The sequence below is a fragment of the Theobroma cacao genome, chromosome 5 (genome assembly GCF_053813885.1).
Source record: "Theobroma cacao isolate CCN51 chromosome 5, ASM5381388v1, whole genome shotgun sequence".
Lineage (NCBI taxonomy): Eukaryota > Viridiplantae > Streptophyta > Magnoliopsida > Malvales > Malvaceae > Theobroma > Theobroma cacao.
Genome location: NC_142643.1, coordinates 44,809,464 through 44,822,134, shown reverse-complemented (window position 1 = coordinate 44,822,134; position 12,671 = coordinate 44,809,464). Strand labels below are relative to the sequence as shown.

At 36.9% G+C, this 12,671-nt stretch overlaps 3 protein-coding genes across 5 annotated transcripts; 2 read left to right on the top strand and 1 right to left on the bottom strand.

Moving 5' to 3' along the window:
• Positions 1-40: 40 nt before the first annotated feature.
• On the bottom strand, positions 41-2,364 carry LOC18600125 (UPF0481 protein At3g47200-like). The gene is made up of 2 exons (XM_007030428.3): positions 2,138-2,364; positions 41-1,581 (listed from the first exon to the last, which is right to left on the bottom strand). Exons 1-2 carry the CDS (start codon positions 2,189-2,191, stop codon positions 280-282), a joined length of 1,356 nt encoding a protein of 451 aa, XP_007030490.3. The 5' UTR covers positions 2,192-2,364; the 3' UTR covers positions 41-279.
• A 347-nt stretch (positions 2,365-2,711) lies between these two features.
• On the top strand, positions 2,712-4,640 carry LOC18600124 (c-Myc-binding protein). 3 transcript variants are annotated; one of them, XM_018121498.2, is made up of 5 exons: positions 2,712-2,898; positions 3,044-3,116; positions 3,217-3,265; positions 3,556-3,679; positions 3,768-4,397. In XM_018121498.2, exons 1-5 carry the CDS (start codon positions 2,881-2,883, stop codon positions 3,783-3,785), a joined length of 282 nt encoding a protein of 93 aa, XP_017976987.2. In that variant the 5' UTR covers positions 2,712-2,880; the 3' UTR covers positions 3,786-4,397. The 3 variants fall into 3 exon arrangements, with proteins under 3 accessions (XP_017976987.2, XP_088662216.1, XP_007030489.3); XM_088806090.1 differs by having other exon boundaries at positions 2,713-2,898; positions 4,330-4,640; XM_007030427.3 differs by having other exon boundaries at positions 2,723-2,898; positions 4,335-4,640.
• A 1,117-nt stretch (positions 4,641-5,757) lies between these two features.
• On the top strand, positions 5,758-11,294 carry LOC18600123 (AT hook motif DNA-binding family protein). The gene is made up of 6 exons (XM_007030425.3): positions 5,758-6,204; positions 7,956-8,008; positions 9,297-9,428; positions 10,211-10,363; positions 10,657-10,945; positions 11,019-11,294. The coding sequence occupies exons 1-6, from the start codon at positions 5,847-5,849 to the stop codon at positions 11,081-11,083; spliced, it is 1,050 nt and encodes a 349-aa protein (XP_007030487.1). The 5' UTR covers positions 5,758-5,846; the 3' UTR covers positions 11,084-11,294.
• Positions 11,295-12,671: the final 1,377 nt, after the last annotated feature.

The window sequence follows — 12,671 nt, the reverse complement described above, 5'->3', positions numbered from 1 at the left end:
TCTTTGACACATAATTAATTGGTTTGATTCTAAAGTGAAATAACAAAATTTGGAAATTAATTATTTGAAGCAAAGGGTGTAAAAACCCCAAGAATTGCAATACACCATGTTAAAGACAATCTTTCAACATAAACACACGAGTGCATGAAGAACAATCAATTGCAATACACCATGTTATGAACAGTCATTCAACATCTGCATTTTCGCCATTTCAAGCTTGCTATCAAACAGGCTGTTCCCCTTACCTTTCTTGAACCGGATTCCTACCTGGAAGAGCAATCAATTGCCCTGCTTAAAATAAGAAAGAACTGCAAAAACAGTTTGCACCAAGGTTAGCAGGAGCAAGATAGCTCCGGCTATAATAGAAGTAAGGACCCAATCCCATGGAGTGTCGAAATATTTATTCCTCAGCTTGATCTTCCACAGCGTCCATCGACCCCGGCAATACTTGTTTACATCATTAAATAACTCCGAGTAATAGAAGTTGGAGGTGGACAAGTATACAAAGTCATTCAGTTTGTTGAACATGTGGGCAACCTCTTCATTGCTTCCTAACCAGTTAACAATGATTCCACTGTGAGATAGCAATGCCACATCGTCGCCATAGTTGATGAGGCAGTCCATGAATCTTGTGTAATCCATGACATACGTAGGACCTTCGTTGAATTGTTCATAGGCAATGAAGTTCCGGAAGATACGCTCTGAATCATGGTAAATCGTCAGGGTGGGAATCTGAAATCGACCCTTTTCAAACTTGATATCAAACAAGCTATTCTCTCCGCTAGCCTTTTTGAACTTGATTCCTACATCTAGGAGCTCTTTGGCAGAACGTATGAAATTCCACTTGCGATCTGTCACAGGCTGCTCCGAACGCTTTATTCCTTCGGGTGAGGGAAGCCAATTGGCTTGCACTAACCCGAGTAGATGCAGGATACATTTTCTCTTCTTTCGGACAGAACGACGGTAATTTCCAACTCGAATCCCTGGCCCCGGAACTATTCCAGAGAAGAAACGAAGAGCCATGTGGTTGAAAGCTTCTTCTTCATTTTCTGTCTTGGTCATTTTAAACAACTGGTCAAGCACAAAGAAAGGTAGTTGATTTTCAACCAGCAGCAACTCTTGTCCTACGATGGATAGATTAAAATTGCGCTTGAAAAGATCGTCGTGCTCGTCTTTGAGTTCATCGCAGGCAAATTTGCGGATTAGCTCAATGATAAAGCAACCATCAAGGACCAACATCTCCACAAATTCTTGGGTGCTCATATACACAGTTTCTGCATAGCAACTCCGAGCAGCTTTTTCTTCGTTTCTCATGGCCTCTACATATCTAACCGGACTATCTTCTTTTCTTCGTTGAAGAAGCATTTTCAAATAACTCCATTTGTGGATTTCCATTGCCCTCAAATGAGCTTTACCACGGTGGTAAGGGCCAATCGAAATTACTCGAGGCTCATATGCTCTTTCATTTACCTGGCGTAGTTGATAAGGGACTCTGAAAATGAAGGCATCCGGAGACCTTGAAAATTTCCTATGAAGCATTGCCATGGGTATGCAAATCTCGTCTTTTTCATCGGCCATACCCTGCACAATATGAAATTGCTGCTCTTTTAAAATGGGGGCAAGTTCAATTCATGAAAATAAATATTACAGAATACATGTATATGGACAATGTATCTCCATTTTGATCAAACATAAAATTAATAGTTCTTTCCTTCTCCATCTCCCTTCTACCACGCATTAATCTAAGGATCAGGGGAGAAAATGAATACCGGCACATACTGGCACAATCTTTGGCACCCTCGATAACAAAATATATGTGGTTGCTTGTAGTGTTAGAGGCCTAGATGAAGGAGCCGATGATCATGTTTGGCTACCGGTGAACGCCAGATAAAGAACACCGGCACACTAGCGACCAAATTCTGTCACTGCCCACTGGCAACTCATTCTATTATTTTTTTTAAATTAAAAAACCATTTATACCCAATCAGCTTTCCTTCAACCCTCTGCTCGGATCCATTACCATTCTCTCTGGTGTACTAGGCATGGTATGAATATGTCGTTTGTTACTTGCTACTTGCTTCAAACAGAAAACTAAAGAAACAAAGAAGGAAAGAAAAGATTACAATAAAGAACTTACTTCCACTGGTTTCTCGCCCAATGAAGGTTCTTTGCCGTTCGTCGCGACTGCCATTGCTTGGCAAAAAACTATGATTTCTGCTTTAGAAGATGATGGAGTTCACACCAGAAGAGTGCTTCACCACTTCTAAAGATAAATAATTGGGACGGAGAGACTTCGTTTGATTGACATGAATTGACCCCTAAATGTCTAAGTCAATTTTTATTTACAAGTGGATGCAGTTTAGCATTAGTAGTAGTGCTTTTCCTTTTAACATAATAAACACTGAGCCTGAGAGTAGTATAATATTTTCTTTTGTGACCATTTCGGGTGAACTTGCCAAATATAATATCTTTTTCACAATGACAACTGGATTGGTTGGTAATCTTTTGAAGCTTCACCTGGTTTTGCAGCATATGTTAAACATGTAAATAGTTTAATTTCGTTAGACTGAAGATGGGCTGATCTGAGCCCAAAACTCCTACGAACCATTCTCGAAAAGAGGATCCAAATTTGTAGGGCACCCATGGTTGTCAAATGTCTATGTTGGAGCGAACTTGGAAACCGACAGAACACAACTAAGCCAGTTGCAACTGAAGAAGCCCGTCCTGTATCTTTACCTATACCTTCCTTCAACTGCTTTAAAACTTTAACATATATTCATTTAAATCTTTAGATGCCCCATACACTCCACCAGGAAACACCAACCAAAGCCAACTACCAGGGGCTCCAGGCAAAGGGAGTAGAGGCAGCTGCAGACGATAATGATGCGATATAAAGAGGTACAGTTTGTCCATTTTAATGTCATCTATAAGATAATCTTAGACTTCTAGTTGAATACAGTTGCATGTCTGTTTTTCACATGGAATACATTGCTGTATAAACATTTTTTGTCAGAAACACCAACTACCCAGTTTTTGGATTTAGGAAAAAGAAGCAAAGAAAGAAACATTCAGGAAGTACCTTGAGTCCAGCGGAGTTCTTGATGCTCTCACCAAAGGTTTTTTCTTTTTTCTTTTTTTCTCTGTCCTTGTTTTGACATGAATCTTCATTTCTTGATATGGGAAGAATTTGATTCATTTCAATTTCTTTATCTGCAGTTTTGGTTGCATTGTATGAACAGAATGAGAAGCCATCCTCAGCCCTTGAGTAAGTTAATGAATTCTATGCTCTTATGTTCAGATCTATAATCCAAATTTACTGATTAATTCACTCAATCCAGTTTCAGAACAAGTGAGAAAGGAAATTTTATTATTTGGGTACTTTGAACAGAATGTCAGGCTTTTTTTTTTTTTAAGTTTTAGCAGAAACAGAATTATCCAATTGGACTCAATTTCTGTAACCCAGATCTTACAATCTTGCCATTTATGTAACCCAGAAATATAATAATTCATTACAATCTTTATGATCTTCTTTTTTTCTGTTTTTTTTTTGGATAGGTTTGTTCAACAAAAATTAGGGGGTCCAACTGCTTCTGAGTATGAAAAGCTACAAACTGAATTATCAGATTTGCTAGCAAAGTACAATGAGCTCTTGGGCAAGCATGAAGAGACCTGCAAAGAGGTATGATTTGAATTATTTGAGTAAGGTCTGTAAGGAAGCATCTTCAACTAATTAGGTGAAATGTTATTGAATTCTTTGGTTTTAACAGGTCTTAGCACAAAAGTAGAGGCCTTGAGTGATCCTTACAAACAAGTAGCTTGTCAAGTTTGTAATCCCAGAAGATAATGTTTCTTCTACTTATTTCTTGTTGGTCACATACCTCTTTTAAGAAGAAAATACCTAGATTAGTTTCACTCTTGACACCAGGGAATTCCGGTTAACCGATCCTTGTTGTACTGCTTCTACTTTGAAATTCATAGGAAGCCTCTGTCCTGCTCTTCTGAATGATATCATACCTAACTTTTTCACCCTTAGTGTTTCTTCTTCTTTGAATGGAAGCAAGAAGGTAGCTATATTTACTAGGAGATTAGAATTTCGAACTTCGGAGCAATTTTTGTTTTCATCTTTACTCCTGCAAACTTTCATGCTGATGGAGCAGGTTCTACTAATTAGATCACTATTGTAGCAAAGCATTGTTACCCTTCATATTCACAGTTACAACATTGCAACTTGTCCTGATGGTCTAGCTTTCTTCACATCGCTTCACATCGTTCATTCGTTTACCCCATATCAAATTCCTTTAAAGCAAGTTACCTGAGTTGTTTCTGCAGTGCAGTTAGAGGAACTTAAGAGTCTGCATTCTTCGCCGTCTGCAAAAGAGACTACCGATGGAGAGGCATTGAAGGATAAGGATGAGGTCTGAGCATATGCTGAGCAGAAGTCATGTTCTGCTACAAGGACCTTGCATAGTGTTGATTGGAACCAGTTCCCCTATGTGTTGTACACTTTATATGTTAGTAAATGTTATAAGGTCTAATGACTCATTGACTCTGTGGCCCTTTATTTTTGTTGATGTAAGTAAAACATTTGTTGATTCCAACTCTTCTACTGACATTTATGAGATGGCCTACTGTTAAAAGGATCTAGCGCCAGGCACTGGCCAGTGCGAATGAAGTAAGGGCAGGGAGAAGGTGAAGAGAGGAAGAAAGGAAGAAATGGGAAAGGAAAAAGGAAAAATTAAATTCTGACATTCTGACAAACTTTTATATTACATTCATGCCACATGGCAAAAAAAAGTCCACGCTGGCATCAAGTTAATCGGCATTGTGTGCCCAATTTTGTCAAAACAAAAGTCCAATTTAATCCTAAAAATTTGTTATTGTTAAGGACTCAATTGAACTTAATTAAAAGATAAGTGCTTCATTATATAAAAACCTTTCAACTAGGGATCCACCTGACCTGACCACCCACCAATGGGTTTTGGCGAGACAGACCGTTGTGATCCATGGCCAGCCCCACTCCCTCTCACCTTGCATATATCATTTTTGGTTTTGTTTTGAAAATATTATAATTTTTATTTTAAATACTCTTTTTATAAAATACATTTAACAAATTATCTTCAAACATTTTAAATAACACATATTTCTTTCTTTATATCAATAACTCAACAATAAATAATTTTACTAAAAAGTAATATGAAACGAGATAAAGTCAATTATAAAATTATGGTAAAGATGAAAATGAGACGATTTAATTATATAGATAAAATGTTCAAACTTGAGTTGTTTTATCAAAATTTAAAAAAGAAATTAAATATTAAATAGAGTTGAATGCCGATTTAATGAAACAACGAAAATCCAATTTAAGATTTTTATTTAAATTTTATTATATTTTCATCACATGAACCAAATCTGAACTTTGTAGGGAAGGGGATTATATGAGGTAAAGGGTTCAAATTGTCCAATTGAAGGAGAGAATCACTTTATACCCATAAACAAACGGATTCCAGAATCTGAACATTGTCAGTCCTCAAAAATCCTGAGCCCAAAAAATAAAAACCAAAATTAAAAAAAAAATCTAAAACCCTAAAACAAATAAACTAATCCTATCCTGCAACGGTCAAACGTCAAAAGTCAATCATCTCAACCCCCAAATCTTCATCCGACGGCCCATATTCAACCACTCCGAAATAAAAAAATCCCTAAAAAAGGGCCTAAAACCGAAAAACAAATTGTAAACTTTAAAAATTAAATTTATAATAATAATAATAATAAAAAAAATCTCCAAAGTTTTTCGCCTCTCTCTCTCTCTCTTTCTCTAAAACCACAAAAACAGAAAAAAAACGCCCATGGAACCCAATGAAACCCAACAACACTACTTCACCACCAACACCACCACCACTGTCACCACCACTCCGTCACCGACCAATGGGCTGCTGCCACCTAGCGAGAGCGGGGGGTCCCACCACATGGTGTACCCTCACCCCATGCCTTCGGCTGTGACGTCCCCGTTGGAGCCAGCTAGGAGGAAGAGAGGGAGGCCTAGGAAGTATGGCACTCCGGAGCAGGCCTTGGCCGCGAAGAAAACGGCGTCGTCGAGCTCCAAGGAACGGAGAGAACAGCAACAGCAGCAGCACCAGTTGGCTCTGGGTGGCGGCGGTGCTTCGCTTTCTGGGTTGTCTAAGAAGTCTCAGTTAGTTGCTTTAGGTTGGTGTTTTTTTTTATAAAAGTTTATTACTTTTGGGTTCCCTTTTGTGAATTTGATGGTTTTTAGGGCTTATGTCGCAAATTTATCGAAAATTGAGACGGTTTTTGCTGCATTGTGTAGGAAAGCATTGTCTTTTGTTTTCTCTGTGTGAGTGTTTTTTGAAAAAAAAAAAGATTCTATTTTTGGTACCCTTTCTGTGAATTTGATTATTTGGGTTGGGGGGGGGGGGGGGGGGGGGGTGGGGTTGTTGCAAATTTGTTGGAATTGAGAGGGCTTTTGGTGCTTTGCGTGTAAAACTATTGCCTTTTTTGCTCTGGGTGGCTATTTTTGATAAAAGAATCTTTCTTCCTTGTACCCTATTCGTGAATTTGTTCGTTTTTTGAGGGTCTTGTTGCAAATATATTTAAATTGAGAGTGTTTAGGGTTCATTGTGTATGGACCATTGCCTTTGTTTGCTCCATGTGGGTGTTTTTGAAAATATTTACCTACCTTTTGGTATCCTTTTATGAGTTTGATGATTTCTGGCGAGCTTGTTGCAAATCTATTGAACCTGAGAAAGTTTTTGATGCTCTATATTATGATTCATTGCCTCTGTTTGGTTGTTTTGAATGAATCCACCCCCCCCCCCCCCCCCCCCCCCCCCCTTTTGAGGGTTTGTTTTTGGTAGTTTAATTGTAATTTTATGGAACTTTTGTTTTATGTTTTACCTTTATGTACTCAATCAATGTCTGATCTGTTGCATGTATTTTATTTGGCCAATTTTTTTCCTGCTTTTGTTGTCAAATTTTGGACTTTATGAATTTTTTGATTTATTGTATTCTTGAAGGTCTTTGAATTCAGAGGCTTAGGTTGTGAAATTATTGAATTTGTGATGGTTTCGCTTCCCTTTGTGTAAATCTTCATTTGCAGAGGGGAAAAAACAATTAGTTAAACTTAAATCTATGTGGAGGACATTGTTGCATTCTGTGCAAACCTGTTTATAAATTTCTATATTAATTTTTGTTAGTTCATTCCTCAGTATTCCTTTTTCTGTACCTGTGCAAGGAGCTTTTATTGTTTTAAGTGCAATACAAACTTGAAAGGTTGCATTGGTTCATTTTCAAAGTTCAACTGGTTTACTTTTAGCTTGAAGATGGTATAACTACATGGTTCTGTTTAGCTTTGATTTCATAACCAAAATCCAAGCCAAACACAGTTGAGTTGCATGTTGTACATGCTGATTGCTATTTAGTGGTGGCAGACAGTGCTCTAGACTGAGTAGACTAGTGATAAAAGAAAATATAAATCATATATTCAAACTATTTGCGTCACATGAATAACAGAGAAAGAAAATTGCCTTTCCTTTTTTGTTTGGTAGGCAACCGGGATTAAGCCTTTTTTTTCTTTTTTGGTTTTTCCAATTTAAATGACAACCTTGTCTCAGTTACTTGTTATATCAAATTCATCAATACTTCAACTGAGTATGCTGGAGTAGTCCTCTTGAAGCATACAATGTTAAGATAAGGACAAATGGGTGTATATGTTTTGTTCATCTTCTTATCATTGGTTGCATCAGAATATCAGGTATATGAATCAAGCATCTATTTGTTACATGTATGAGTACCCCTTTACCCCTGCACACATTGCATGTTTCATGCAGTTGTCTGCTGTTCCGTTCTGAAGTAGGTCGAGTTGTCATTTGCTTCTATTTGGTTTGCGTTCTTAATTAGATACTTAAATTCTTTCTCTTGCTTCCATCTAATTGATGCAGGTAACGCAGGTCAAGGTTTTACTCCACATGTTATCAATGTAGTTGCAGGAGAGGTATGGTGCTCATTACTTTTGGAAGCTATTATTAATACTTTAGATATGTGTTGACAGCAGTTATACATATCTCTGGGAAACAGATATTCATGCATTCCAATTCTGGTCCTTGTACATTTATATAATCTGTTAGAATGTGATTTCCAAATGTTCCAATAGTTTCAAAGAGTTGTGCTCTCCCATTTTCTATAAGAATAAATGGCATAGTTTGACATTTGTTACATCTTAAAGTAAGCTTTTGAGGCATAGTTTAGTCATATAGAATGTCCCATTGATTATGCCTTATTTGTAGATACTAATATATTTTAAATTAGGAATATCAATGCTGTAGTAGCGACAAAATTGTTAAATTAGAAGAGAAATCAGAAAATCATCAATGGTTAAAAACTCTAAATGAGAAAGCTTTTTAGAGTGTACTTTCTGTTTCTGATTTAAAATCCTTAAATTTTTCAATGTTAGGATATTTCCATTACAAACAATTTGAGGCCATGATAGTCGTGTGGAAAGTTTCATGAGAATATTTCTGATATTTCCATTTGGTTTCTTTTTCTTTTTGATTTTCCTGTTTGGTGTTGAGGGTGGTTATGAGGGATGGGAGGTCAGGCATTTAGCATATGCAATTGTTTGGCAGCATTCTTTTTTTCTGTTTCCACTTTTTGTGTCTATTTACTGAATCTTTACCCTTTGGAAAAGGATGCGTGAATCTTTTTACATTGGTTTCTAGGACAAATTCTCTATTTTAGAAAAGATATCAGCCTTTTCATCTACATGCCTTCATAAAACTGGAATTCATAGCATTAGATATCTCAAAAAGAGTAAAAGGAATTCAGTCCTTTCTCTCTCTCAAGGGAATGATTGAACACAAAGCAGCTATAGGTGTCTACACTCCTCTGATTTAATGCTGAAGAGACAGTTTATTCTGGTTTCATTCAGTTCTAGGCTGTCAGTTTTTGGCAAGATGAATTATGCCATATTTGTTTTCCTTTTTCTTGATCATCTTGAGGATAATGGGACATTGGTGCATATTCCATCATCCAATTCTGTCAAAGAATCTCTTATTTATTTATGCCCTCTTGGCTATTATAGGTGTTCAATTTAGCTCTTTTGTGCCTCATAAACAATCTCATGAGAGTAGTTTCTTTATGTTAATATTCATGAATTTTATTTACAACGGTCTTGAGTCTTGTAGTGTCATATCAACTGTTCTAGGTCAAGATGCAGTATTGTTTCTAATATGTGAATCAAGATGTTTTGCTGCCTTCTTAACGTGATATATGGATCCAAATAGGACGTGGGCCAAAAAATAATGATGTTCATGCAACAAAGCAAGCGTGAAATATGTATTCTGTCTGCATCTGGTACGATCTCCAATGCATCTCTCCGCCAGCCAGCAACATCAGGTGGTAACATCACATACGAGGTAACCATCCCCTTTTGTTATAATTATTTTATATCAATGAGATAACTCCATGTTCTGCAATCTTCAAATTGGAACTGCATTTTTAAGGGAATAGAAAATACATATAAAAAATTGAATAGAGTTTTGTTAGAAGAAACCCACATTACTTCAAAGAGCTGGGAGAGGATTTGGTCTTATCTTAAAAAGAAGGTTAGACAATTGATGTTTCTTGTAGACAAATAATAAGTCTGCTAGGAAAACAGGGATGGCGGGGTTTGTTACTTGATACAAATTAAAGAAGAGGTCTTAAAGAAAGCTATATAATTCAAGCATAAAGGGAAGCTTATTCCTCTGCTTGCTTAGGACACTAGTCCGGTAATGTTGGGTTGCTCATTACAAATAATTTTCCCAATTGGGGAAAAAACAAATTGCCAAGTTATTCATGGTTAGATTCTGTTGTTTAAATGAGCTGATTGTAAAAGTATGTTTACAATTATAAATGTGGGACATACCTTAGCTACTCCGTGCCTGTTGAATTATGAAAAAACAGAGAGGCAGCTATCTATATTATGTTATTCTTAGTATCAAATCAATCTTTCCAGGTTCTATGAGATATGAAAACAATTTATTATGATGCCATTGCTATGCCCATATGCCCAAAAGGCTCATATCCTTGCCTTGATGTTAGTTTCCATTTTCACTTTGTCAGAGTTGTCATCTCTGAGAGAACTTGATGAAACTTGTGAGTTACTTGCCTAAAATATGCTGATTTGGTAATTTCTTTCCTGGTGATATGATGTTAGGGCCGCTTTGAGATCATTTCACTCTCTGGATCCTATGTACGGACTGAAACTGGAGGGAGGACTGGTGGGCTCAGTGTATGTCTATCAAGTGCAGATGGCCAGATTATTGGAGGAGGAATTGGTGGACCTCTAAAGGCTGCAGGCCCAGTTCAGGTACTAGTATTATTTTTATTTTATTTTAGGAAGAGGGGATTTGAACCCAGCTCTTTGAACATGGGGTACATGCATCTACCTATGAGCCAAATACTCAGGTGTATTATTTTTTAATAAATATGCAATTGACATGAAGAAAACTCTGGTTAATCAATCCATATATGACTTGGGATTTCATCATTGATATCACCATGAGAGCAAACAAGAAAGAGAGCTAGCAGATTCTTTTCTTTAAGTAGGTTTAGTTTTCGGTTATTTTATGTCAAAGGCAAAACAGTTTATTTCATCTACAGGTTATAGTTGGTACATTTGTGATTGATAACAAGAAGGATGTTAGTGCTGGTGCAAAAGGTGATGCCTCTGGCAGCAAGTTGCCATCTCCAGTTGGTGGGACTTCAGTATCTAATGTTGGCTTTCGCTCGGCTTTTGAAACTTCGGGAAGAAATCCAATCGGGGGAAATGATGATCATCAAAGTTTCGGAGGAAGTCATTTCATGATGCAACCACGGGGCATGCATGTGGCACCTCGGCCCTCAGAATGGAGGAGTGGTCTAGATGATAGAACTGGTTTTGAGTTGACAGGTAAGAGTCTTGCATATGCACATATGCATAATGAACACACAGCAAGGAATATTGAGCTAAGTGTCTTTTGCAGGAAAAACAGGTCATGGAGCTCATCAATCTCCAGAAAATGGGGACTATGATCAAATCGCAGATTAGATATTGGTTTTTATGGATGAAATTCTGTTTTGTGGTAGATGTTTATATCCCAACTTTTTTTTTTTTACAGAGCAAATAGATGTACAACTCCTTGCACCTTTCCCGGAGTGTAATATGATATAGCTGTACAGGTCGGCCCATTACTCTTTTGTTAGTTGATACTGATTAGAGTATGCCCCATAAATTAAGGAGATGGCCTTTAAAAATCCCAGTCCTTTGCTTAGTTGTTGAAATGCTTTCTACCTATTATTGCTGTTAACTTTTCTAGCTTTCTGTGGGTTACCCAAATCCTCACCAGTATAGAGGAGTGGGGGGTGGGGGAAGCTAATCATGCTCAACTTAAGTGATAACAATTGTGCATTTAGTCTTGAAATTACTAATTGTTCAGTACCTTTTTAATTTTTGGCATCATTTTGCACATAAGTCAATAGGTGTTGACGGAATAATCATGTTTCCATCGTTTTCTCTTTTCTTACGCATTGTGCATCTAGACAATGGCCTCCGGTCTACTCATTTTGATCGCTCCCCTCAGAAGTGAGCCTTATTTTGTATACGTGGATGGAACAATTGTGCTTTCTTGTAAAAGTGGGAAACTTTGACGAGGATTATTTCCAAGTAAACAAACAAATCCCAAAATTTTGACTTAAGAATGTACAGCAGATATTGGATTAAACAGTTGTCTTCAACCCCTTGAACTCTTCTTTCCATTCCATTAAATCACAAATCATGGTGAGAAGAGAACCTGTTGTCTTTCTTGTTTCCTGGTTTGCTTAGCTAGGCTTAACTGCATATTGCTGCCAGGCAATCCTGGAAGACGGCTCCTCAAATTAATTTTGGTCACCTCAATAACCCATTTCTTCCTTCTTTTATTATTGAATTAAAATATGCTAGCAAGAGTGTACCTGCATTCCTAGCAAGCAATTATGATGCCCCAACCCTTCGTGGTCAGCCACGCTTGGCATTTATTTGCCGCTATTACATTGGTGGTTTTTGATGTATCATTCATCCTCAACAATGAATATAATATAATATAATGTTAATTATTTTGAGAAAATAATCATTTAAATAATTCGAATGAAATACAAAATTAATAAAATGTCAAGATTTTATGTTATATAAGTTTAAGTTTCGAATTTTGAAATAAGCGGAAGAAAATGATTTTTTGTTATAAATATTGTAAAAACAAAAAAAAATCTAAATAACTGTGATGGAAAAAGGATGGGAAAGCGGATAGACTGTTGTAGATATTTTTAGCTTTAAAAAAAAATCTTTGTAAAGATTAAGATACTCCACAAAATTATAATATATTTTTTTATAATTATCCAAAAATATTCTTCTCTGCCCTACAAAATATGGAAAATCCAAATCCAAACCCAAAATCAGGAAACCACATCCGAATCACGTGCCCCACGTGGGTAAGGTTCTACCTTCCACCTCATAACTGCAGCCGTCAAGGCATTAACGGTCAATGTTGCCACGTCAGCAAATCCGTCCGGGTATCCACACCGCCTGAACAATACCAAATCGGGCGGAAGGGAAAATTAATATAAAAATGGTCGATTTAACGTAGACAGAGTAGTTATTATTA

Bases quoted from the DNA above. Each gene is read 5' to 3' on its own strand.
- LOC18600125 (XM_007030428.3), bottom strand. From the start codon at position 2,191: ATGGCAGTCGCGACGAACGGCAAAGAACCTTCATTGGGCGAGAAACCA. The intron at 1,582-2,137 runs GTAAGTTCTTTA...CATATTGTGCAG, and splicing joins TGGGCGAGAAACCAGTGGAA to GGTATGGCCGATGAAAAAGA.
- LOC18600124 (XM_007030427.3), top strand. The intron at 3,117-3,216 runs GTTTTTTCTTTT...CTTTATCTGCAG, and splicing joins TCTTGATGCTCTCACCAAAG to TTTTGGTTGCATTGTATGAA. The intron at 3,680-4,334 runs GTATGATTTGAA...TCTGCAGTGCAG, and splicing joins ATGAAGAGACCTGCAAAGAG to TTAGAGGAACTTAAGAGTCT.
- LOC18600123 (XM_007030425.3), top strand. From the start codon at position 5,847: ATGGAACCCAATGAAACCCAACAACACTACTTCACCACCAACACCACC. The intron at 6,205-7,955 runs GTTGGTGTTTTT...TAATTGATGCAG, and splicing joins GTCTCAGTTAGTTGCTTTAG to GTAACGCAGGTCAAGGTTTT. The intron at 10,364-10,656 runs GTACTAGTATTA...TTTCATCTACAG, and splicing joins AGGCTGCAGGCCCAGTTCAG to GTTATAGTTGGTACATTTGT.